The 25,365-nt window shown below is 54.9% G+C and overlaps 1 protein-coding gene across 1 annotated transcript; it reads right to left on the bottom strand.

Moving 5' to 3' along the window:
• Window positions 1-2,073: 2,073 nt before the first annotated feature.
• On the bottom strand, window positions 2,074-2,979 carry LOC135999906 (olfactory receptor 14J1-like; the record flags this gene model as incomplete). The annotated part of the gene is made up of 1 exon (XM_065653481.1): window positions 2,074-2,979. A coding segment is annotated over exon 1 (906 nt), but the record flags the coding sequence as incomplete, so codon positions are not given.
• Between the last annotated feature and the right edge of the window lie 22,386 nt (window positions 2,980-25,365).

Here is a 25,365-nt window from a genome sequence, read left to right as displayed (position 1 = left end):
GGTGGGTTTGAGGTTTGCCTCTTCCAAGGATCCAAGAACTTCTGATTTTACTGTTCTCATGAGAGTACAATCCCAAATCGTGGTCAAGGGTGATGTAGCAGACAGCAGCACTTGCAATGTGCCTGTCCAAGGCAGCTGAGATGAATCACACTGGGCCAGTGGGGTTTGTTCCTGGAGTGAAACACAGAAATCACAGAATCACAGGATGTCAGGGATTGGAAGGGACCTCAAAAGATCATCTAGTCCAATCCTCTCGCTGGAGCAGGAACACCCAGATGAGGTTACACAGGAAGGTGTCCAGGCGGGTTTTGAATGTCTCCAGAGAAGGAGATTCCACAACCTCCCTGGGCAGCCTGTTCCAGTGTTCCGTCACCCTCACTGAGAAGAAGTTTCTTCTCAAATTTAAGTGGAACTTCTTGTGTTCCAGCTTGAACCCATTACCCCTTGTCTTACTGTTGGTTGTCACTGAGAAGAGCCTGGCTCCATCCTCGTGACACCCACCCTTTATATATTTATAAATATTAATGAGGTCACCCCTCAGTCTCCTCTTCTCCAAGATAAAGAGACCCAGCTCCCCCAGCCTTTCCTCATAAGGGAGACGCTCCACTCCCTTAATCATCTTTGTGGCCCTGTGCTGGACTCTCTCCAGCAGTTCCCTGTCCTTCTTGAACTGAGGGGCCCAGAACCGGACACAATATTCCAGATGAGGTCTCACCAGGGCAGAGTAGAGGGGAAGGAGAACCTCTCTCGACCTACTAACCACCCCCCTTCTAATACACCCCAGGTACCATTGGCCTTCTTGGCCGCAAGGGCACAGTGCTGGCTCATGGTCACCCTGCTGTCCCCAGGACCCCCAGGTCCCTTTCCCCTGTACTGCTCTCTAATAGGTCATTCCCCAACCTATACTGGAACCTAGGGTTGTTCCTGGCCAGATGTAAGACTCTACATTTTCCCTTGTTATATTTCATTAAATTTTTCCCTGCCCAACTCTCCAGCCTGTCCAGATCTCGCTGGATGGCAACACAGCCTTCTGGCGTGTCAGCCACTCCTCCCAGCTTGGTGTCATCAGCAAACTTGCTGATAGTACACTCAATTCCCTCATCCAAGTCATTGATTAATATATTGAATAACACTGGTTCCATAATACTGCTCACGTACATGAGGTGCATGCTCACATCTCCTCTGTACAATGCAAACATGGACTGCTGATCTGCTCATTCAGGAACAAATTCTCCAAGCTGGTGTGACAGCCCAGGGCTGGCAATGGTGGTTGTGAGGGCCAGTGCATGACAATTACCCTGGGGCAGCTTCCTCAGGGTGTCCAGTGTACAGCCCAGACCCTGCTCTGCTGGTCCTGCAGGTCTCTGGCAGGAGGCCTGGCTGTGAGAGGACACTGCTGAATGCCCCAAACCTGCAGGCCTACAGTTTTTCACTTTTTCAATCTGTCAGTCAGTGTAATGGGAATGTTCTTGAGAGAAACTTTGTAGGAAGAGATAAACCTTCAGGCCCTGCCCTGGGGAGATCACCTTGCCATCTGGAAAGGCTGCTCTGAGGCCAGCTCTGTCACAGCAGTGCCCATTGCCTGTCCCTGCCTGCGCTCACAGGACTCACACACAGCAGGACGGTGACCAGGCTGCCAGAGCACTCAGGCCTTGCACCAACAGGAGGGATGGGAAGGAGAGTGTGGGAGTGGAACGAGAACAGCTCTGGAAGGCCAAGTGCTGCTGCTCCCTGGCAGGGCTGCCAGGCTGGAATCTTTTCCCCTCCACCCATGCACAGGAACTGTCCCTGCAGCTCCAAACACAACTTGGTGAAAGGATCTCAGTAAAAAATAGAGGCTGTGAGGCCTTTTAATATGTTTAAACACAGATACAGCAAAGCTTCTCTTTTACACAGTCCCTCAGTAAACAAAGAAGACAGTGAATTGGAAAGGGGATGACAATATTATCAAGTGAAAAACCACAAGCGGCAACATAAAATATAGAAAACGGGCTGGGCTTGCAACAATTTACACTGTAACTGTTATGCAGAAGATGATGGGTAGTTTACAGCTTCAGAAAATAATCCAGTCATCAGTTTCCTCAGGGAATCCTTGAGCTCCTGGTTCCTCATGCTGTAGATGAGGGGGTTCACTGCTGGAGGCACCAAAGAGTAAAGAACAGACACCACCAGATCCACTGATGGGGAAGAGATGGAGGGGGGCTTCAGGTAGGCAAATGCACCAGTGCTGACAAACAGGGAGACCACGGCCAGGTGAGGGAGGCACGTGGAAAAGGCTTTGTGCTGTCCCTGCTCAGAGGGGATCCTCAGCACGGCCCTGAAGATTTGCAAATAGGACAGCACGATGTAAATGAAACACAGAAATGCTACTAATATGCTAACCGCAAGAAGCCCAAGTTCCCTGAGGTAGGCATCTGAGCAGGAGAGCTTGAGGATCTGGGGGATTTCACAGAAGAACTGGTCCAGGGCATTGCCCTTGCAGAGCGGCAGTGAAAATGTATTGGCCGTGTGCAGCAGAGCAGTGAGAAACCCAGTGGCCCAGGCAGCTGCTGCCATGTGGCCACAAGCTCTGCTGCCCAGGAGGGTCCCGTAGTGCAGGGGTTTGCAGATGGCAACGTAGCGGTCATAAGACATGACGGTGAGGAGAAAATATTCTGCTGTACCACAGAAAAAGGAAAAAAAGACCTGTGCAGCACATCCTGTGTAGGAAATGGCGCACGTGCCCCGGAGTGAATTGGCCATGGATTTGGGGACAGTGCTGGAGATGAAGCCAAGGTCAAGGAAGGAGAGGTTGAGCAGGAAGAAGTACATGGGGGTGTGGAGGTGCTGGTCACAGGCTATGGTGGTGATGATGAGGCCGTTGCCCAGGAGGGCAGCCAGGTAGATGCCCAGGAAGAGCCAGAAGTGCAAGAGCTGCAGCTCCCGTGTGTCTGCGAATGCCAGGAGGAGGAACTGGGTGATGGAGCTGCCATTGGACATTTGCTTTTCCGGAGCATGGGGCAGTGTCATGAGAAAAAAAAAAAAGACAGTGAGAAGCCAGGGGAAAGTCCTCTGACAATAATCAAACCAACTCCCATAGACCCTCCCCTGTTACACACAGACACCCTTTTCTTTTTCTAGGAGAACTTTCTTCAGCACTGTGGCTGGAGCCCTGCTTGGTGCTGGCCAAATGTGCAACCAAAAGCAGGGCCTCTGCCCACGGGCTCTCGCTAAGTCAGCCCAGCTCTGCTGAAGTGCAGTCAGGGAACGGTGGGGACTGTCCTGGTTTTGCTAACATAGAAGGGCTGTCAGCACTTCCTTTCCCAGTGATAAATAACAGAGATGGTGAATGAAGTTTAGGAGTTCCAGGGTTTTTACACCTCTCCCCATGGTCACTGCAGAGTTTTGTTGGGTGTCATAAACCCTCAGCATTTCTACTGTGCTCAGGGAGAACAGAGCGACTCCTGCAAGGCAAGAGAACGTGTGTGGCTTAGTGTAGAGTGAAGGCAGCTGCTCTGTCCCTCTGTCTTGCTCCCAGCTGCCCTGGGCTGGCACCTTTCTGAGATGAAGGCTGATCACACTCCCATGCTACCCTGAAAAGCCACCAGGCACTGCTGAGAGCAGAAGGATGCACCTCAGGCCACAACATGACTAACCCTTTCCCCGGTCTCAGTACCCCGCATTTACTCCAGAACACACATGGCTCATTCCCCAGCCCCACAGACTGCATTGCCCACACCCCACAGGGCAGAGGAAAGCTGGGACATGTGTTCCCATGGACAGAGCTGCAGGAAAGGACCCACAAGGTCAGGCTGTGACTGCAGCTGAAACTCCCATCCCCAGAGAGCCTGACAGCAAGAACAAGATCACAACAACAGTGACCCAGAGCAGTGGAGCAAGAAGGAAAATGCGGTGAGGATGAGTGTGAGAGAGGCCAGGGCAGAGGCAGCCGGGCACTCAGACAGCGTCACCCTTCCCCAGCTGTGCAGCCACCTCCCACACACCAGCATTGCCGGGCAGCTGCTCTCAGCCCCTGTGCTCTGCAGAGGGAACTGGAGCTCTGGCTGCACAGGAGCTGGTTCATGCCTTGGAGCCCCCGGCCCTGAGGGCAGAGGCTTTGCTGGGTGGGAGAGGAGGCGAGGGGGCTGCTCACAGGAGGGATCTGCATTGGAGGGCTTCGTACAGAGTTTCCCGCATTCTCCCTCCTACAACATTTCTGTTTTCATTTTCCTCTCCTTCCCAGATCATATCCTTGCTGCAGGGAGATTTTCCTCCTGGGAGGTGTTTCCCTGTCCATGTCTTTTCCCTGTCAGCACTCACAGACCATCCCACCCTCTGTGCCCTCACTCGGGCCCTGCAGATCCTCCCTGTTTGCAGGGCACTGCCTGGGGGCATCTTCCTGTTTGCTGCACGGAAAACAGGACAGGTCAGCCTCAGGCTGGTGGGTTCAGCAGATGTGATGCTGCTGCTGTCCATAGGCAGAGGAGTGGCTGAAGGGATGTTCTGAGTCTTCTGGCAAATGTACTGATCACTCAGAGCTGCAGTTCAGGAGTTTCAGTGACTTGTTAAAACTTGAGACCTCCTTCTGCATTTATCCTTTCCTACACCTCCCTCCCCCCAGTCTTGGAAGAGGAAACTGAAAGGACAGACTCAGGAAAGCTCGTTATACCTACAGTAATAACTCTATAGACCTTGTGCCTGAAACGTCCAATTGGAAGTAGTCTGCAGTGAGCTGGAGCTGTGAGCAGCCCTGACCCACGGAGAACACAGCAGCAGAAGGACCCTGCCCTGCCGGGGGTCGCTCCTTCCCCCCACAGCTTCTCTCCTCAGTGTTGTTGGGATCTCCCCAGGCAGGCTGAGCGCTGACCCTGGCAGGCGGCAGAGTCCCTGCCCCGGCACAGCCCTGGGGTGCAGGGACCCTGCTCTGCAGGACAGCCTTGGGCAGCCCTGGGTGCTCCCCCTGCAGTCACCCTCAGCAGAAGGTGCCATCATGCCCTTTCCCACTGACAGGGCAGCAGGGAAGCTCTGCTCTGGAGTGTGTTCTTCTCTACAACAGAGATAGTGTGTGAGAGACCTGAGAGATCCTGCAAACTGTGTCATGTGCCAGCTTTAGGAGATCCCTCCAGGAAATGCATCTGCATTGTCCTACATGCAGAGACTTACCGTGTTAGGACTGTGAAGATTTGTCTCTCAATGAGCCCTCAGCAACCTACGACCTACATTGCCTTTCCCCTCTCTGTGCCTGGCTCCTGTCCCCTCGGTGCTGCAGGCAGAGCCCTCAGCCCTGCTGCGCTTTGCAGAGGAGCTGCTCCTGGGCAGAGCTGTCTCTCTGCAGCGCTGCCGCTTGCCATGAACTCCCTCTGTCCCAGGAGCCCAGCCCAGCTCAGCAGTACAGGAGCAGCCCATGATGTCCCTTTCTCTGGCCCGTCCTGGCTCTCTTGTGGTGTTCCTGGATCTCCAGGGGAATGTGCCATGAAACAGTGTGAAGTAATCACTGATGTTTCTTCTCTCACCTGTACAGAGACACTTCTTTCCTGCAGTAGCATTGTTCATATTAGAAAAAAATTTGGGCATGGGAAACATTTTTGCTTGTCCCATCATTAGACAGGGCACCCTGAAGTTTATAGCAAAGGATCAAATTTTTCCAAGCTGGGGAGGAATATCTTCAGTTGAAGGAATTTAGGCATTTTATTCTGGTTTTATACTCCTAGGGCTAGAGAGACATCTAGCAACCTTTGGCCATGCCATGTCTGTGCTCTGAAGCAAAGCCTTTGCACCCATGGGCTCTTGGACACTTGGTACCAGGTTTCCTTGGGGCAGGTCAGAGCTGGGCTGGTGCCACAGCTGGGGTGGTTCAGCCCAGATGGGAGGCAATGTCCTCAGCCAGGGACCTGACTGGCTGAGCTGGAGCTGTCAGTGTTGCAGACAGAGCTGTGACACGGACGGAATAAACTGCCAAGGCAGGGTGGGAGAAGTTAGTTCTTCTGGTCTTCAAGGACAGCAGACTCCAAGCGTAGCAACAGACCAGATCAAAATTCAGTCTAGACCTGTGAGGCAATTCAAGGCTCCCATAATGAGCTGTTACTACTTCAAGAACAGTTAAAGGAGGAGCAAAGACAACGTGTAGCCATTGATGAAATTAAGAAGGGAAAGAAGTTATATTCTCTGTATCTCTTCCTCCGTCTTCAGCAACTTCTCCCATGCCTCTGTGACTTGAGACAGGAATATGGAGGAGAACAACCAGCAGTGGATGGGGATCAAGTCAGGGGTCACTGGAACTAACACAATCCTTTCCAGTCTACGAGACAGGAGGGGCAGCATCCCAGGAGTTGAGACAGCAGGACCATGTCACAGTGAGGCCACTCTCCACCTTCTTGGAAACCTCATGGAGACTGAGGGGACTCCCTGACCACTGGCAGCTCTCACACATTGTGTGCACTTTTCAAAAATGGCCAATGGGTGAGCAGGGGAACTAAGGGCTGTGCCCCAGAACATGTCCACTGGGACCCCATTTCTGGGTGTCTGGAAGAGAAGGTGACGGGGTTTACCCAGGGCAGGTTGTGTCTGTCCATTCTCTTTGCTTTCTGTGAGGAAAGGACAGGGTTGCAGGACGTGGGGAGAGCAGTGGTGGTCTGTTACCTGGAAGTCAGCAAGGCATTCAGCATCATCCCCCACAATATTCTTGTGTCCAAGGTAGGATATTATGGTCTGTATCAGTGTGTAAGTGGATGGGTAAAAAACAGTCTGGATGATTTGGCTTGGAAAGGTTCTACAGAAAGAGAGAAACTTCCCAATCATGAGGACAGTCAAGCACTGGAAGCTGTTTCCCAGGAGCGCACATTCACTCTACCCCAAAAATTGCCCAAGATGTGTTCAGATAAAGCCCTGAGTAATCTGGTCTGAACCTGCTTTGAGCAGGAGTTCGGTCAGGACACCGCCTGAGGTCTCATCCAGCCTGAATGATGCTGTCCTTCCTTCACCTTCATGTTTTCAGTTTAGGGACAGCTCTCCGTGTCTCCCTGGCACAGGAATAATTCACATAAGGTGCGGGGCTGCTTTATGAGTGCCCCTAAACAGCCCCTGGGAGACACAGCACAAGCTGCTCCTTCTTTGGGTCACCCTGCACAGAAGCAGAAGAGCCTGTGATTCTGCACCTGGGACATGGCAACCCTGGCTGTACAGACAGACTAGAGGACGAGATGCTGGAGAGCAGCTCTGCGGAGAGGGATCTGGGGGTTCTGGTCAACGGCAAGTTTAACATGAGCCACCAGTGTCCCTGGAGCCAAGAGGGACCCGTGTCCTGGTGCATCCAGCACAGCACGGCCAGCTGGGCAGGGAGGGGATTGTCCCGCTCTGCTCTGCGCTGGGGCGGCCTCACCTGCAGCATTCACTGTGTGCGGGGCTGGGGACACAGGATCAAAAGGAGATAAAGCTACTGGAGAGTGTCCAGAAGAGGCTACAAAGCTGGGGAAGGGTTTGGAGGGGATGGCATATGAGGAGCAGCTGAAGTCACTGGGTTTGTTCAGCCTGGAGGAGACTGAGATCTCTTGGCGGTCTACATCTTCCTCACAAGAGGAGCTGGAGGGGCAGGAACCGAACTCTTCTCCTTAGTGACCAATGACAGAACCCGAGGGAATGGCAGGAAGATGTGCCAGGGGAGGGTCAGTTGGACATGAGGAAAAGGTTCTTCACCCAGAGGGTGCTGGACACTGGAACAGGGTCCCCAGGGAGTTGTCACGGCCCCAACCTGACAGTGTTCAAGAAGAGACTGGACAACGTCCTCAGACACACGGGGTGACCTGTGGGGTGTCCTGGGCAGGGACAGGAGTTGGACCTGATGATCCTTGTGTGTCTCTTCCAGCTCATGACAATTTATGATTCTATGATGCCTTCTCTTTGGTATTTTCTTTTTCATTATCATAGGTATAATTTTTATTACTGCATATTTTAATTTCAATTTTTTAAATGTCATTTTTAAATCTTTGGTCTATTCTTTTTAATTCCAATTATTAAACTGTTTTTATCTCAACCCACAAGCGTTCTCTACTGTTACCCTTCCGGTTCTCTCCCCCGTCCCGCTGCGGGGAGGGAGCGAGCGGCTGCGTGGGGCTCAGTTACCGGCTGGGGTTCAACACGACGGTCCTTTCTCCAGCCCTTGTTCCACCCCATGGGCGTCAGGCTCAGGTCCCACACGATCCAATACGTCCTCACCAACCACCGCTCCCCTGCCCACCCTTTGATGTCACACACACACAGTTGCCCTCAGCCCATGGGCCGCCCTGTGAAACGTCCATAAAATGTCACAGCTCCCCGTTGAGCTCATGGAGTCCGTGGCTTTGGGCTCCGTCTGTTCCGTGGCCACTCCGGACAGCACAGGTGTCTGTTCCGTGGGGTCACGGGCACCAAACCCAGCTCGGGTGGGAACCAAGAGGGTCCCCTCGTGTTCAGGGCCCAAAGCGGCATCTGCAGCATCTGCCCGTCCTTTTGAGTGCCCAGAGCCTCCTTCTTGGGGCCCAAATCCTCATGTTCGGGGTCCCAACGTGTCTTTTATCACCCACGGCCTCTGATCAGGGCCCACAGTTTCATGTTTGGGTGGAGCTCGTTGCCTGGCAACAACCAACCGGAAGTCTATGGGGAGTCAGGGGACCCAGGACAGCCAATGGCATTTGAGGAGGCGGGGCAAGTCATGTGATTGATAGGTAACCAGCCAATCCAGCTTTGAGGCCTGCAGGAAAGGTGGCGAGAGCTGACCGAGCTGGGCAGCGTTCAGGGGCGGGCCGTGCTGGCTGCACCAATCACAGCTGGCGGGAGTGCAGCACATGGGTGATTGACAAGCGACCTGACCCATCACCTGATAGGAGGAGTCACGGACAAATCCCAACGAGCCAATCAGATCCAGGATCACCTCAGGGGAGGAGACTGACAGCCCTCCCGCCCAATGGCGGCGCAGCCCAGGCTGAGGAGGCGGCGGCTCTGCGGGCGGCCAGGCTGAGCTTTGCCGTGGTGCCCGTGGAGCTGCCCCAAGGCTGAGCAGCCCCCGGCCCAGCCCTGGGGCCCTTTTTCCTGCAACTGGGGCCCTGGGGATGTTGTTGCTGCATCTGGCTCAGGTGTGCGTGGGCTGCTCTGGCCTTGTTCTCCTGGGCGGGGGAAATGGTACCGAAAAGTCGGCAAAAAGGTTCTTTAACACGGTTTGGAAAGTGGTAAAAGCAGCACTTTTGTTACAGCGCCGGACACTCGCAAGATTGCTGCTCTGATCGAGCGTGCGTGTGATTCGCACTTCTTGGTATTTCTTACATACACCTATTGCATATTCATTTGTTTCTATGTCTCTGTGTCACTCGGTACCTGCAATGGGGCTCAGGTGAGGCTGAGCACGAGCCCCTGACCTTATCAACAGGTCGGAGAGGATGTTTTCTGTAACAGTTTTCTTGGAAACACAGGAAAATTTATCCCGATGACTTCAGTGGCAAGTGAAGAATTCAATGTCTTCGGTCTTTCCCTGACAATGGAACAGAAGTGGCAGGATGTATATTTCTCTGTGTGGGAAATACCAACAGATTGGTGTGGGAATATAAAATATTTTCTCTTTGAGCATTTTCCCGTCATATCTCTGTCCTCCTAGTGCCTCTTGTTTTTTTGTATTCTTATGTCCTGGCTGCAGTTGAATGCACTTCAGCCGAGTTTGTTAACTGGACAGCTGGGGTTGTGGGCGAGCTCATACGGGACAGCAGCGTCAGGGAGGGAAACTACGAGTAGCGAGTGACAGAACCAGAGGAAATGGCCTCAAGTTGAGTCAGGAGAGGTTGAGGTGGGATCTGGGGAACAATTTCTTCCCCAAAGGGCTGTGGGGCATTGGAACAGGCTGCCCAGAGCAGTGCTGGAGTCACCATCCCTGGAGGGGTTGGGCAGACAGAGAGATGAGGTTCTCAGGGACGTGGGTTGGTGCCAGGGTTTGCTTAACCGTTGGACTCGAAGATCTTGAGGGTCTCTTCCAGCTCAAATGATTCTTGTCAGTGTTGAAATCGTGCAGGCCATAAGTGTCCCTAACAAGTCTGTGCTCTGTCCAGAGCGGTCTGGACTTGCCAAACTGCAAGAACGTGTAACAGCTGGACAAGCATCTCATCCCACATCTTGTCATGGGTGATCCTGGTGTCATCCCCTCCCCATCATGTCTATGAAGTTGTCAGCTGAAATACTCCTGTGGCCAGAAGTCAAAAGCCACGTCTCATATTCAGGGGTGAGCTGAAGTGAGGAGCAGCTCTGGACAGGCCTTGGGGTGGGAGGCCACACAGGCTTCCTCATGGTCCTGATGTCCCTGATGGAGCAGCATTAATTCTTAATTCTTTCCACTTCCTAGCTAGCAAGAGCAACCACAAGTGGTGGTTGTCTTCAGTTGATCCTTAATTTCTCCCCGTTTAGGAAAACGGTTCCTTAATTCAGTCTTTTGTGTATCTGCAGGGCCTTGAGACGGTTCGTGTGTGAGCAGCATGCGTGTGGATGTCAGGTTTTCTGCAGGCTTGTGACTGCTCTTTCCCCTCTGTTTGAAGGAGGAAAATCTTGGTGTGTCCTCCCCAGGAACTAAAGAAATGCAAAGAACTGATGGAGAAAGAGGTGTCGAATGAGGAGGGAACATCGGTTAGTTCTGACTGTAAATTTTCTTGGCTGTTGTTGTAGCCAAAAGTCTTAAAAATGAGTGCTGCAAAACTAGAGCTGCTTTGCCAAGTTGGACTGTGCTCAGTGATGAGTGGTGTCATTGTTGGTGATTCGTGAGTCAGAAGGATTGAAGGGCATTAGAATAACCTGCAAAGCCTGATTTGGGGTGTTTCAGTTGCGCTGGAGCATGGCCTGGACGTGAACAACTGTTTCTTCTTCTAATTCTCTTCTTTGCCCTCTGGCCTCTCTCCCAGTCGGCACGAGATGGGTGCAAATGTTCTGTGAGAGCAGCTTGGGGCCTGAGACACCGCTGCTGGGGCAGTGATGCTGACGCTTGTGCTGGGGCAGTGATGGAGGCCCCAGTAATCCCAGCAGTGATGCCATCCCCCTCATTTCTCCCCTGGGCGACCATCCCCTGCAGCGATACCCTCTGTCCCCATCCTCTCTCCGTGTCCGTTCCCAGCCCAGCTCAGCCGCCCTCGGGTTGGGCAGGGGCTGCGTTCACCCCCTCCCAGCCCACAAATGACACAGGCAGAGGTGCTGCAAAGCCAACACCCAACCGGTTTAATGAATGAAGCAAGAAAGCGGGATCTGCGAAGGCTGGGGCTGGAGAGGGTGGGTGGGTGCAGGTCTCAGCCTCCACATCTCCTCTGGCTGTGGGTGCCACGGGACGGTGCTGGAGCGGTGTGTTATGGGTGGCCGTCCTGGTGGCTCTTTCCATGCCCATTTGCCTCCGTACAAAAACCGGCAGCTGCCCAGTGGCATCGGCAGAGTGTCCCGCTCCTCCTGGGCCGAGTTCTTCATGCGCCACCGCTGTGGCCACTGCTGGGGTGAGACGGGCACCGAGTCCTCCTGCTCCTCAGCGCGGTGGGTGCAGCCGTGAGGCCCCAGGGCCTGAGGGATGGCGGGGAGTCGGCGGGAGGCGCGGCAGCCATGGGGCCCGGGCAGCTGCTGCCCCAGCCCCTGCGCTGGGATTGTCCCTGTGGGCACAGGCACAGCCAGCTCAGCTGCTGGGCTTTGGATCCCCCGGTGTTCAGTCCTGTGTCCCCCGGTGGCTGCGTCCTCAGCCCGGGTGGCGACGCTGCTCCTGGGGACGCGGGTCCCAGCGGGCGGTGGGGATGCCGGTGCTGTGGCTGTCAGCAGCAGGACGGGGTAGAGGTGGCGGTCCCAGGGCTGTTGGTACCAGGCCGGGAGGTGCTGGTTATGGAGTGGTGGTTCCCCTGGGTGCCGGCGGGGTGCCGGGCAGGGCCGTGGCCTCTTCTCCAGGGTTGGGGCCGGAAGGGTCGCCAGGTGGAGGTGGCAAAGTGGCGCTTGGCAGGCCCGGGGCCAGCGCAGTCGTGGTGGCAGAGGGGGCTCCCGGTCACCATCACCGTCTTATCCGCTTCCGCGGGATGGTGTGAAGCGGAGCGGTGTCATGGGCCTCGGGAGCTCTCGCTGGCACGGGGCGCTTGGTCTTAATGGTCCGCGCGGCTCCCGCTCCCGGCAGCCCCCGGCAGGTGACGGTGCCCGGTGGCAGGGGCAGGCGGGTGAGCAGCACCCGGAGCTGCCTGCGCTGCAGCTCCTCCATGAGTTGGGCCGTGGAGGGCGGGTGAGGCTGGGGCGCAGGCGGGGGGCTGGCCAGGGGGCTGAGCAGGGGGACCTGCAGGGGGCTGAGCAGAGGCGACTCCAGAGAGTCCTGCAGAGGGTCCCTCCAGGGACTGCCCAGGGGACTGTCCTCTGAAGGTTCCCCAGAACTCTCTGGAGAGCTCTGCTCAGGGCTCTGCAGGGGACTCCTCTGCAGCCAGGGGGACAGGTCTGTGGCCCCAGCGTCGTGTGTCCCCTGGGGAGCCGGCAATGGGGAGGCCATCACCCCCCAGAAGGGGTCAGTGTCCCCCATCATGGCTGTAGCCAGGCGCTCCTCCAGGCCGTCACCCTCTGCCCCGTACTCCCCGAAGCCTCCAGTGACAGGGGTGCTGCTGGCCAGGCTGTCGGGGCCATCGGGGAAGGTGGTGTCCCCATACAGCAGCATCTCCGCTGTCACTGGCTCCTCCATGCAGCCGCCCTCTGCCCTGCGTTCCAAGAGGTGGGGGAGCTTGTTGAGGGTGGGGGTCAAGTGAGGGATGTCAGGGACATCAGGGATGGTGTCCTCACCACCCCTCAGTCCCCCAGCCACCACTAGCTTCTTGGGACAGCTGCCCTCTACCACCTACTTGGGGAGGTCGGGGAGCCCCTCGAGGACCTCAGTGGTCATGCGGGGGCCGTGGGTGGTAATGCCGGCGTCCCCGCTGTCCCCGAGCTGTGCCAGCCCCACTTGGTCCTGGGAGTAAATGGTCTCGTCCACGTGCTCCCAGAAACCATCGAGCTCCCTGAGGCTGTTGGGGAAACGAAGGACGTCAGGGATGGTGTCCTTGCTGCCCCTCAGCCCCACGGCCACCGCTCCGTCCTTGGAGCAGCCGCCATCCGCCACGTACTCGGAGAGGTCCGGCGGCTGGCTCAGGAAGGTGGGAGAGCTGGGGACATGGCTGGTGACCTCGCCGTCCGCCAGCGCCACCGCCTCTTGCTCTCTGGGGCTGGTGTTCTCTGCCCTGTCCACGGAAAGATCAGGGAGCTCGTTGAGGCAGGTGCTGCGTTTGGGGTATCAGGGACATGGGGACTGGTGTCCTCCCTGTCCCCCAGCCCCAGTGCCACCGCTGGCTGCTTTGGGCAGCCGCCCTGGGCCACGTACTCAGAGAGGTCAGGGAGCTCACGGAGGAAGCTGGCCAGGTCGGGGCTGTCCGCGACATCGGGGACAGCGTCTCCGCCTATGGTGGCTTCGAGCCACGCGGACAAGCTCTCGGCCACGGTGTCCGGGTCCGGCTCAGCAGCAGCCCCGGTGTAGGCGGCTGGTCCCTGCTGGGGCAGATCCCCCGGGCTCCCCAGGGCTGCCTTGGTGGTCACAGCTGCTGACAAAGCAAACAAAGCCACCCAAGGCTGGCAATGCCAGCTGTCCTCAGCTTGGCCACCCGCCTGTGGGCTCTGCCAGCGCCAGCACTCACCTGAGGGATCCCCGGCGGTTGTGTCCGCTGCTACAGCCAGGACGGGCTGGTGGGGGCTGGCAGCGGGGACGCCGAGCTCCACGGCCACCCCGTCCCTGCCGGAGGCCTCCGCTGGCTCCTCGGTGGTGTCAGGCAGGGTGTGGGGCACAAGGCGGCTCCGCACCCACTGAGCCGTGGGGCCACGGGGTGTCGGGGGACCGGGGCGGGCAGGGACGGGCAGCTGGTACGAGCCCGCGGGGTACAGGGGCTTCCCCTGGACCACAGCCCATGGCGCCAGCCCCACAGGGTGCTGTGGCACCGGTGCGGTCCCCGTCAGCAGCTGCTGTCCCCAGGGGTAGGATGGGGCAAATGCAGCAGGGCCAGGGGGCAGCTGGAGCCCTTGGGGTAGCTGCACCGGCTGGACCCCTTGGGGCAGCTGGACCTGCTGCACCCCCTGGCAAAGCTGCACCCCTGGGGACAGCTGCACCACTTGGGGGACCTGTTGCAGCTGCATCCCCTGCCACAGCTGCGTCCCTTGCGGGAGCTGCACCAGCTGCCCCAGGGCCCCCGGCACCCCCTGCCAGATGCTGCCCTGTCCCAGGTGGTAGGTGACAGGGCAGCCCTGGGCAGGCTGGGGGGGCACCAGCAGCCCCTGGCCAGCGGGCAGCACATGGGCCGGCACAGGTGCTGCCATGGCCGGGATGGTGTAGAACGTGGCTGGTGCCCGTGACGCCATCAGCAGCTGGCAAGGGATCGTCTCTGTTGGGGGAAGCACAGAAGGGAGATGGGGTGAGATCCTGGGGGGCTGATGCGGTTCAGGTGACCCGCAGGGCAGGAGCAGCAGGAGGAACGGGAGCTGCTGCTGCCCCGGCCATGGCGGTTGGCCAGTGTGGGGTTAGTTGGGGACAAGCAGCCTCCGTCCCCATGGCCGTGATTCCATCAGCATCAGCCTCAGTGTTGTGAGGGGTTGAGATTTCACAGCACATCCTCCCATCTCAGTGATTTCCCTTTCCTGCTGGTGCTTGCCATACATGATGGTTTCCCAATAAGAATTTCTCAGCCCTGCAATGGTTTCCCATCCTGACGGTCTCCTGTCCCCATGATTTCCCATCCAAAGCGTCATTTTTCAAGGGAGGTGGATTTCCTCCCTCTAATTTGTTGGAGTGAAGAGGGCTGGGAAGGAAAGATGTTGCTTTTTCATCACCTAGAGTTTTCTATCCTGTTTTTCGCATCAGGAGTAGTCTCTAGGGGCTAATGGGCTCATGTTTACCTCAGACCCACATGGTCATTTGCCCTGTGCAGCCCACGTGCTGCTTTCCCTGCCAGCAGGGCAGACAGGAGGAGGATTGCCAGCACGGAGGTTCTGGCTCCTCCTGAAGAGCAGCCTGACAGAATTTCTCCTGGTGTCCAAAGTGCTTTGAGCCTGGTGATGAGTCTCCCATCACACCCAGTGGAGCCCATCACTGGTGCTAAAGTGTGGCAGGGAAGCTCTGAAACCTCCCCCAGGATAAGTCCTGGTCCATCACCTGTCTCAGCTGCGGTGATCAAACGGGATGAGGACGAGCGTGGACGAGGAATGACGAGGAGGAGGGTGGTCGCGGACGAGGATGGGGACGGACGAGGAGGAGGACGGACGAGGATCAGGGTGGAGAAGGAGGACGGACGAGGATCAGGGTGGAGAAGGAGGACGGACGAGGATGGGGACGGACGTGGATCAGGATGGACGAGAAGGAGGACGGACGAGGATCAGGACGGACGAGGATCAGGGTGGACGAGGATCAGGGTGGATGAGGATCGGGATGAATCAGGGTGAGTTTGGGTTTGTGTGCTCTGCTCACAGTGAGAGTCACTGGAGAGCGCAGCGAAATCTGACCAGACAGGCGGGCTGTCAGTGGCCAGATGGCCTTGGGGACAGCGTGGGGTGGTCATGGCAACACGTGGTGACATCACAGAGGCCTTGGGAGCCAGAATTTTCCAGAAGGTTTTCCACAGCTGTGTAGATGTGACTTGAATGAGAGCCTTGCTTCCTCCTGTTCATCCACACTGGCATGAAGCAGATTCTTTGTTTTCACATACACTTGAATTCCCCAGAACCTGGAAATTTGTCTCTTTGTTTCTAAGCTCACGGTATGGGGCTGGACTAGATGAGCTTTGCAGGTCCCTTCCAGCCCAAACCATTCTGAGATTCTGTGACAGAATAAAAATAGTGGAGATGAGCAGGTACTTGGGCAGCGCAGGGTGAGGATGAGCAGGAGGTGGGAGCAGCGTTTCCTTGTCTGGAGCTGCGACTGATGCAGCTGGAGGAGCTTGTTTGGAAGACGGAGAAAGCTGGATTCATCAGGTGGCTATCTCCTTACTCTCTTATCTGCTTTTCTTTTCTTCTCTTTTCCTTCTTTTTTTTTTTTTTTAATTGTTTTTGACCCTGACACCAGAAGATATGAGCGAGAAAGCCAGTAACTGTGAAGTAAAGAGAAAAAAAATCTGTAACGTTTATGAGCATCCTTTTCTAGTCCTTATTACATGTGTTACAGGCATGTTTGCTCCACTCACATCAAGGCACTTTCCTCTCTAATCCCCTGTTCTTCCTTTTAGAAGTAGCAGGATTCCTGTCAGTGTCTCCTTGGGGAATTTTCTAGTTTTGCTTTCTTTCCAGGCCTCTATCAATTGCTTTCCATGAGTGTATTTGCTGTAAAGACTTTTTTTGGTTTTATTATTTTTTAGACTGTCTGCAAAATCCAGATCAATCTGCCGTACGCTAACCCTGTCACAGGTGTCACGATCTTAGTCTGGGGTTTATTTACATAGAGAAAATTATTCTACTGGGCTTTCTCATTCCAGCGATGTTCAAGTCTCAATAAATATTCCTGTATAGCCACTATTTCTATAGAACCAGATCTTTCCTTTTTCTAGGCCAGTTTACTGTGAGAAATGAATTAAGTAGAATAAGATAACAGATGTTAGAGGTACTTGCGATGGGAAGCTTTACCAGCCAAGCTGGTATTGGGGACTTCAACAGGGAATGGCTCTCTGTGTCACTCGGTACCTGCAATGGGGCTCAGGTGAGGCTGAGGACGAGCCCCTGACCTTATCAACAGGTTGGAGAGGATGTTTTCTGTAACAGTTTTCTTGGAAACACAGGAAATTCATCCTGATGACTTTAGTGGCAAAGGAAAATTCAAAGTCTTCGGTCCTTCCCTGACAAGAGAACAGAAGTGGCAGGATGTATATTTCTCTGTGTGGGAAATACCAACAGATTGGTGTGGGAATATAAAATATTTTCTCTTTGAGCATTTTCCCGTCATATCTCTGTCCTCCTAGTGCCTCTTGTTTTTTCGTATTCTTGTCCTGGCTGCAGTTGAATGCACTTCAGCCGAGTTCGTTAACTGGAGAGCTGGGGTTGTGGGTGAGCTCATACGGGACAGCGGCGTCAGGGAGGGAAACTACGAGTAGCGAGTGACAGGACCAGAGGAAAAGGCCTCAAGTTGAGTCAGGGGAGGTTGAGGTTGGATCTGGGGACAATTTCTTCCTAGAAAGGGCTGTCGGGCAGTGGTGGAGTCACCATCCTTGGAGGGGTTGAACAGACAGAGAAATGAGGTTCTCAGGGACGTGGGTTAGTGCCAGGGTTGGTTTAACAGTTGGACTCGAAGATCTTGAGGGTCTCTTCCAGCTCAAATGATTCTTGTCAGTGTTGAAATCATGCAGGCCATATGTGTCCCTAAGCAGAGCCGGTTCAGGTGACCCAGAGGGCAGGAGCAGCAGGAGGAACGGGAGCTGCTGCTGCCCCGGCCGTGGCGGTTGGCCAGTGTGGGGTTGGTTGGGGACAAACAGCCTCCGTCCCCATGGCCGTGATTCCACCAGCATCGGCCTCAGTGTTGTGAGGGGTTGAGATTTCACAGCACATCCTCCCATCTCAGTGATTTCCCGTCCTGCGGGTTTCATGTTGACCTGGAGCTGGTTGCCTGGCAACAACCGACCGGAAGTCTCTGGGGAGTCAGGGGACCCAGGACAGCCAATGGCATTTGGGGAGGCGGGGCAAGTCATGTGATTGATAGGTAACCAGCCAATCCAGCTTTGAGGCCTGCAGGAAAGGTGGCGAGAGCTGACCGAGCTGGGCAGCGTTCAGGGGCGGGCCGTGCTGGCTGCACCAATCACAGCTGGCGGGAGTGCAGCACCCGGGTGATTGACAAGCGATCTGACCCATCACCTGATAGGAGGAGTCAGGGACCAATCCCAACGAGCCAATCACAGGAAACATCACCTCAGGGGAGGAGACTGACAGCCCTCCCGCCCAATGGCGGCGCAGCCCAGGCTGAGGAGGCGGCGGCTCTGCGGGCGGCCAGGCTGAGCTTTGCCGTGGCGCCCGTGGAGCTGCCCCAAGGCTGAGCAGCCCCCGGCCCAGCCCTGGGGCCCTTTTTCCTGCAACTGGGGCCCTGGGGATGTTGTTGCTGCATCTGGCTCAGGTGTGCGTGGGCTGCTCTGGCCTTGTTCTCCTGGGCGGGGGGAAATGGTACCGAAAAGTCGGCAAAAAGGTTCTTTAACACGGTTTGGAAAGTGGCAAAAGCAGCACTTTTGTTACAGCGCCGGACACTCGGAAGATTGCTGCTCTGATCGAGCGTGTGTGTGATTCTCACTTCTTGGTATTTCTTACATACACCTATTGCATATTCATTTGTTTCTCCTGCTTAGTTAATGCATCAAACATAAATTATTTCCATAACCCCGCCATAACTTTGCTGAAGTCCGTCCTTGGTACTCGAGAGTCTTCATCAGGGTCTCTGGTGTCCCCGGTTTCTCCCCAGCTGCTGCCCCCCCGGTGTCGGCTTCTTGACCTGATTGCTTGATTGTGAATTTTCCCCTCTTGCTGTCTTTTTGTCCTTTTTTTTCTTTCCTTTCTGTTCTGTTCCTGGTCCCATCTTTTCTCACTGTATCCCCCTGTCCAGCTGCTGCCCCTTCTTTCCTCTCTCTCTTGCTCTGTTTTTCCTCTCTCCATCTCTCTGTCCCACTGCCCACCACAGTTGTTTATTCCTTCAGTGCTGTCCCGCCCCCTGTTCCTTTGCCCTTTCTCTGTCACTCCATCCCAGTCCCGGTGTATTTTTCATTTGTTTTTTCATCTCAGTCCTGAACCATTACTACATTTTTCTTCTTCCACCCCTTTGTCCTGCTCCCTGCCCCTGTCTTTGTCTCTCCTTCCCTTTGTTCTGCTGCCCATCTCATTTTCCCTTCCTGCTCCAGCTCTCTGTCCTGCTCCCTGCCCCTCTCATTCCCTCTCTGTTTCTCTGCCCTTCTCCCTGTCTGTCCCCCGCTCTGTTTTGCTGTCCTGCTCCCTCTGTAGTTTTTCCACTCTCTCTGTCACTCTCTGCTGCTCCCTGTCACTTTCATTTCTCACTCCATCTCTGTCCTGCAGCCCAAAGCTGCTTTTTGGTCTCCATCTCTGCCCTGCTGCCCAGCCCAGGCCTTTTTACCTCTATCTGTGCCCTGCTGCCTGTCTCTGCTCTTTGTCTTTCCCTTTGTGCTGCCTCCCTGACCCTTTTTCCTCTGTCTGTGTTGCCCTGTCCTGCTCCCTGTCCTTGTGTTTCTCTGACAATCCTTGTCCTTCTCCCTTTCCTTCTCTGTTTGTCTCCCTGTCCCATGTCCCTCTTCATCTCTTTTTTTCTCTTCTATCTTTCTCCCTGTTCCTGCTGATTGTTTCTCCATGTATATCCTGTTCCCTGCCCCTTTTATCCTCTCACTGTCCCTCTGTCCTGCTGCCTGTCCCCATCTTTTCTGTCTTTATTCTTGCCCCGCTGCCTGTCCCATTGCTTCTGGCAATCGACCCCTGTCCAGCTGGCTCTGCCTTTTATTTTTTGTCTCTTCCTCTTTGCTGCTTCTCAGCCCTCCTTTCCTCTTCCTCCAGCTCACTGTGGGTTTTCTCCCTTTGTCAGTCACTTCATCCCTATCTTACCTTTGCTTTCTTTCTCAGTCGCTTTGTTCTGCTCTCTCTCCTTCCTTTTCTCCATCTGTACATCCCCCTCCCTGTCCCTGTCTTTCTCTACCCAACTTTCCTTCTTCTCCTTCCCATCCCCTTGTCCCTCTGTCCTGCTCCTCCACCCTCCTCTTTCTTCCTCTCTGTCTCATTGTGGCTCCTCGTCCCTATTTGTCTTGATCTCTCCATCTCTCCAGCCTTTTCCCTGTGTGTTTCTTTCTCTCTGGGCTCCTCTCTCTTCTCTCTTGTCTGATTTGTCTCTTTCTAGTCCCCTGTCCTTCTCCCCAGCAGCTTCAACTGAATGACCAGGTGTCGCTGTGCTCTGGTATTTGCTGAGCACTGCCCTGGGGAAGATCTGTGTCTGTAGGGCTGGGGATCATTTAGGAGCTGGTCTCCTCCTGCAGACGGCAGAGCCGGGTGTAGTTGTGGCAGAGGTTGTTCTCAGCTGCTGCTCTGTGCAGCTTGGGGAAAGAGCCGGCTGGGGACCTTCTTTTGAAGGAAGGTTTCTTGTTCTGCACTCACTGCTCCTCGGGACCCTGCACAGGAGCCGTGTCGGGGTCTGCAGGGACTGGTGGGACCTGCTGTGATTCCTTGTGAATGTGAACTGAACTTGTCCTGATGTCCTCCAATGAAACCAGAATGACTGTGGATGTTTTTCTTACCAGCTCCAGTGTCAACCTACGTGCTCGGCGCAAAAGAACAAGAGACCTTGTGCTGTTTTCCAGATGTCAGTGGCTGCAAATCAGCTGAGAACATCATTGCCTTAGGTAACGGGGCAGGTGGTCTGTGATCAGGGCTGTGGACTTGCATGGCGCTGCTTTCATGAATGTTTTCGGGTCTTGCCACTTCAAAGCCCTTCCATTTCCTTTTTATGATGGCATTTCTTATTCTGAGGTTCAGGCTGGAGTTGGACTTAATGTTGAGTGGCTGATATAATGGGCTCCATAAAATAAGAACAAGAATCTTGCTTTTTTGTAGTTTGTTTTTTTTTTTTCTCACACCATCTGAACTTCAGTAAGCAAGTGGTTGACAGAGTCTGTTTTCTGAGAGTAACATGTTCCTGTATCTTTCCAATCTTTCTATGGTGCAGGATTTCTGCCCTTGCAGAGAGGACTGCAAAACCCGCTGCTGTCAGGTTGGACTTTGCCTCCCAACGGGGCGCAGCCTCTTCCATTGTGACATCACTCACTGCCGCTGATGTCACAAAGCAGCATCAGCGCTGAGGTCGGCACAGCAGGGTATAAAAGCAGGGGTCTCCCTGCGCATTTGTCACTCTCGATCTTGAGGGAACTGAGATCGCAGAGCTTTTGGTTCACTCGTGAGCGAGTCAGATGCTTGTTACCTGCACCTCAGCAGGTACCAAGAGACAGACAGAAAAGGTTCAAAGTCTGAACGGGTATGTTAAAAAATCTTCCTCCCCTTTGCCCAGGTGTGTTTTCAACCTCATCAGCTGGGGTGGGTGGAGGGTGGACAGGAGAGGAACATGAGGGCAGCCTGAGAGCTCGCTCTGGAGCTGGTGGAAGGCAGCAGCCGCCTTTCAGTCTCTTCATGACCACAGAGGCAAGGCCCAGAAAGCCTTTGATCTCTGCAGAATGAGGGACAGGTCTATTTTGGATCACATGGAGGGAGTCCCAAGCAGTGGCCCCGATACAGCCTGCTGTAGGGGCACAGGCTGAACCTTCTCTTGAGAGGGTGGAGAACAGGATCAGCACAAGTGCCGATTGGATGGTGGGCAGCAGAAACAGCGTTCATCATGTGCCTTCCATTTCCAAAGAATACCTGTCCAGCCCAACAGATGGGAAGTGTGGCCACAGCTCTTGTTGCAACTCCTGCTCTTAGTCCAGAGTCAATCTTGAGTCCTTTGTCGCTAACGAAACAATCGCTGCCATGACAAATCCCCCACTGGTGCAGCTGGTGACAACCCCAGCAGTGACTCGAGCTGGTGCAGGACCAAGCCAACGCACACGCCAGGAACGCCAGGCTCAAGGGCTGCAGTCCCTGCTGCTGCTCTCCAGTCTGCTGCTGATCTGCACGGGAACCGCCAGCTTCACCAGCCTTTTCCTCCTTGTTGCTCTGCAGGAAGATGAAGGCAGTGAAGGCAACACTCCTGGTGCTGCTTCTCGGCCTGTTCTCTCTCGGTGAGTCTCTGCAGAGCTCTGACCTGAGGATGGTGCTTTAGGATGAACTCAGGGCTCCATCCTGTCCTGGTCTGCTTCCCCCGCTGTGACCAGAGGAGCTCAGCTGAGAGCAGAAAGTCCCCAACAGAGCTGTGCCAGTCCCTTCTCCAGCGGGATGGGTGTGGGGTTGAGGAAGGGGTGACTTGCCTTCCCCAGGAGGGCTAAGCCAGTTCTCTTCAGCCGAGGGAGAGGCCGTGGCTGAGCTCTCCTGCCCCAGGGGGATGAAAATCTTTTGCAGGACAAGGAGCACAGTCCAGGGCAGGGAACGTCCATCTCTTGTGGAGCCCGTACGCCATGATGGCCACTGTCAAAGACAATAAGAGGAGAGACAACAATGGCACTGGGGAGAGACACAGAAAGGGGAGAGGGCAGCCCCAGGCACAACCCAGCCTTAGACCAAGTTCTAAGCTCTGGTGCGCGTCTGACAGTTGTTTACCACGTGGGACGACTTGGCGCCTTAACATTCTGGAGCACTGCAGCGGAATTAGGAGACCTGAGTGAAATCCAATCCCTGCCAGACCAGCTCCGTAAGGTCCAGGAACAGCTTTATAATCTGCGCTGGAGCGCAAAGGATGTGGCTGAGCGGGCTCTCCATGAAGGCGTGAAGCAGGGAAGGCTCCCAGGCTTTACCGGACGGGTAAGGGCACAAGGCAGAAGGATCTCCTCAGGGGTTTTATCCTCCCTCCGGCACGTATCCTACTCCATTCCCTGTCACAGCCAACAGGCTGGTGCTGCTGGAACAAGTGCTGTCATGGCCACGCTTCCTTGCCTGTCCGTGCTGCCTGGCCTGGGGCCTCTCCATGGGAAAAGCCCCTTCCCGCAGCTCCAGCATTCAGAGCACTGGAGTGAGCAGCGCCCCCTTTCTGATCCCGTCAAGCACAGCAGAGCAAACCTGGGAGGCTTCCAGGCAATTTGGGTGTTCCTTCCATCTCATATGGGCCTTGTCCCCGTGCACCTTGGCTGGCCTTGCAGGGGAGCTGCTTGCCCCCTTCCTTTTCCTTCCAACAGGCGCTCTCCTTTGTGTTCCTTCCCAGGCGGTTCAGGAGATCATCAATGAAGCCCTGGAGAAGCTGGAGGAAATGCAGGTTCCAATGCCTGATTACGCCCTGAAATCAGCAGGTACCATGACACTGTACAAACAAACCAGTTCCAAAGCGCTTCCTGTCCAGATTGACAAGATGGGCATTGGAAGATGCCCAGGGGTAGGAGAGAAGGGGCGAGAAGTCAAGGGTCACCTTGTGTCCTACAAGTGCCCCCACTGACAGAGCCTGTAATGGGCCAGACCCCATGGGAAGCACAGAAAGCCTGGTTCACGTTCTTGTCTTTTTCCATGGCCCCATGACTCCCTGCTGTGTGTTCTCGAGGGGTCATTCCCGTAAGAAAGAGGGGAACCCACTGTAGGACATGGATGACAACTGAGAAGCTTTTTCAAGTCAACAGTGCAATATTGCTCCCAACACTGCCTGATGATTCTGCTCATGTTTGAATTTCCAGGGGCTGCTGTCATTCATTCAAGGACTTCTCCATCCCTCCGGAATGACAAAGCCAAAGTCTTCCTGTACTCCATGCCGGTGATGGATTACATGAGGTCCCCTGAGCTTGTTCTTGAGGTAGGAGCACCAAGAAGCAGTAAAACAGAGGTCAGAGAATGAACCACACACGCTGCTCTAGAGTTGCCTTTCCCCCCGTCTTTGCTCCTCGAAGCTTCTTCTCCTGCCTCCTTCTCACATGGACCTGCTCTCCTCCTGTGTCTCCCTGCTGAGTATTTCCTGTCCCAGAGTGCCCCAGGTTCTCGGTGGGAGCTTCTACCAGGCCAGGCTGCTCCTGCAGTCTGTGTCTGCCCAGTCACTGTGCAAACTGTCAGCACGGCACAGAAGGAGAAGGGCAGAGGTGCCTGCAGAGCTCTGGGAGAGGGCCAGGGCAACCTTCTCCATGTCAATGTAGTTTCTTCTTCTTTGTTCAGCCAGAAAATCATCCTGGAAGCTGCTGGCCCTTCCCAGGAAGTCAAGGACAGGTCTTCATCAAGCTGTCTGAGCCAGTCATTCCCAGAGCAGTCAGCATGGACCATGTCTCAGGGACAGCATTCCATGGAGAAAGTATCTCCGGAGCTCCAAAGGACTTTGCTGTCTACGTAAGTGATTTCTCTGGAGTTGGGGGCAGGGGGTTGCACAGCATTTCTACGCAGGGGGTGAAGATGGGTCTAAGAGTGGAGTGGCCTGAAGGTTCCTCCTGGCTCTCAGAACAAACAGGCTCGTTGGAGTCGCTCCCTTCCCATTGTATTCCTCTTTTATTCAATGGACCACTCGAAAGGAAGCTTCTGGGGCAAGAGGCTACTCCAGGAGCCATAGGGAAAAGGAGCTGGATAGTGCATGGTCCTAGACCTTCTTGGCTTCCAATGCCAGTGGCATTTGTGATCCTTAGGTTACCTCCCTCTAACTGGGAGCGTCTGCTCCTTTTCTGACCGGCAGCTTGGACTCGTTGAGTAGGCAAGTGTGGCGTGCTGCCCACCTGCAGCTTCTCATCTTTTCCTTGTGCTACTACATAGCTGAAATAATGCTGTACTTCACCGACTGAAGTTCAGTCTTGCCATGATGCACCAGACGCTCTTGTTTCCTCCACCTCTATCCTTCTGTAGGGCTTCAAGGAAGAAGACGATGAGCAAGGAACATTCCTGGGAGAGTTCACCTTCCTGGCAGCGCTGAATCCCACTCAGACCTTCCAGCTGAAGGTATGGGGACAAAGAGGGAGGAGAACTGTAGGAGAGGAGGAGAAATGCGGCTGGATGGGGAGAGGCTTCCCTGCCAAAGGTCTACAGGCAGCCCTGTCCTTGAACGTGTGCCACGCTGGCCTTCCTTCTGATTTAACTTCCTGGTGGCACATGGCTGGACTGCCGCTTTTCTTCTCTTTCATTTTGGGTTTAAACTTCAGCACTTAGAAGCGCCACAGTTGAAACTAGAATCAACTTGACTGTCTGGACCCCAAGTGCACACGAGAGGCCACATCCCGTAGGATGCACGACTGCTGCTCTGCCAGTTAAAGACCAGAAATACTGGGCTTCCTGAGGATTCTGTTGGTGCTGGCAGTGAGCAGTGACAGGGAGGCCATTCTGTTTCCTTGGCTTTCTAGAGAAGGTAATGAGCTGTTTTCCTGACACCACCACTGGGTCTTCTGACTGTGGAAGCCTGTGCCCCAAAGCAGGCAAGAACTTTCCAGCGTATTTGCTGAGGCATCTGGGTGCTGCTTCTTCCTTTGCTAGTTCTCATGTCCCAACGAGGTAGAGCAAGACAAGGACATCTTGCCCACGACAGGTCCAAAGCCCTCGCGGGGCAGCTGGAAGGAAGCTATTGAACGAGGCCGTCGCTGCGGCACTTCTGTCAGTGGTCACGTACCAGAGAGGAAAAGGCGACTCATTTCTTCTTGTCATTTCAGAACGAGCTCCCTGGGGTCGTGAATTACATCCAGCTGCAAGTGCTGAGCAACTGGGGCCACCCGGAGCACACCTGCCTGTATCGGTTCAGGGTGCACGGTGATCCGCCCAAAGACGGGGGCGAGGGGCCAGTTTCATCTATCAATAAATTCCATTAATGTTCACCAAGTCGAG

The sequence above is a fragment of the Caloenas nicobarica genome, chromosome 30 (genome assembly GCF_036013445.1).
Source record: "Caloenas nicobarica isolate bCalNic1 chromosome 30, bCalNic1.hap1, whole genome shotgun sequence".
NCBI classification, from domain to species: Eukaryota; Metazoa; Chordata; class Aves; order Columbiformes; family Columbidae; genus Caloenas; species Caloenas nicobarica.
The sequence above is the reverse complement of the archived record's forward strand: the minus strand, read 5'-3'. Positions and strand labels throughout refer to the sequence as shown.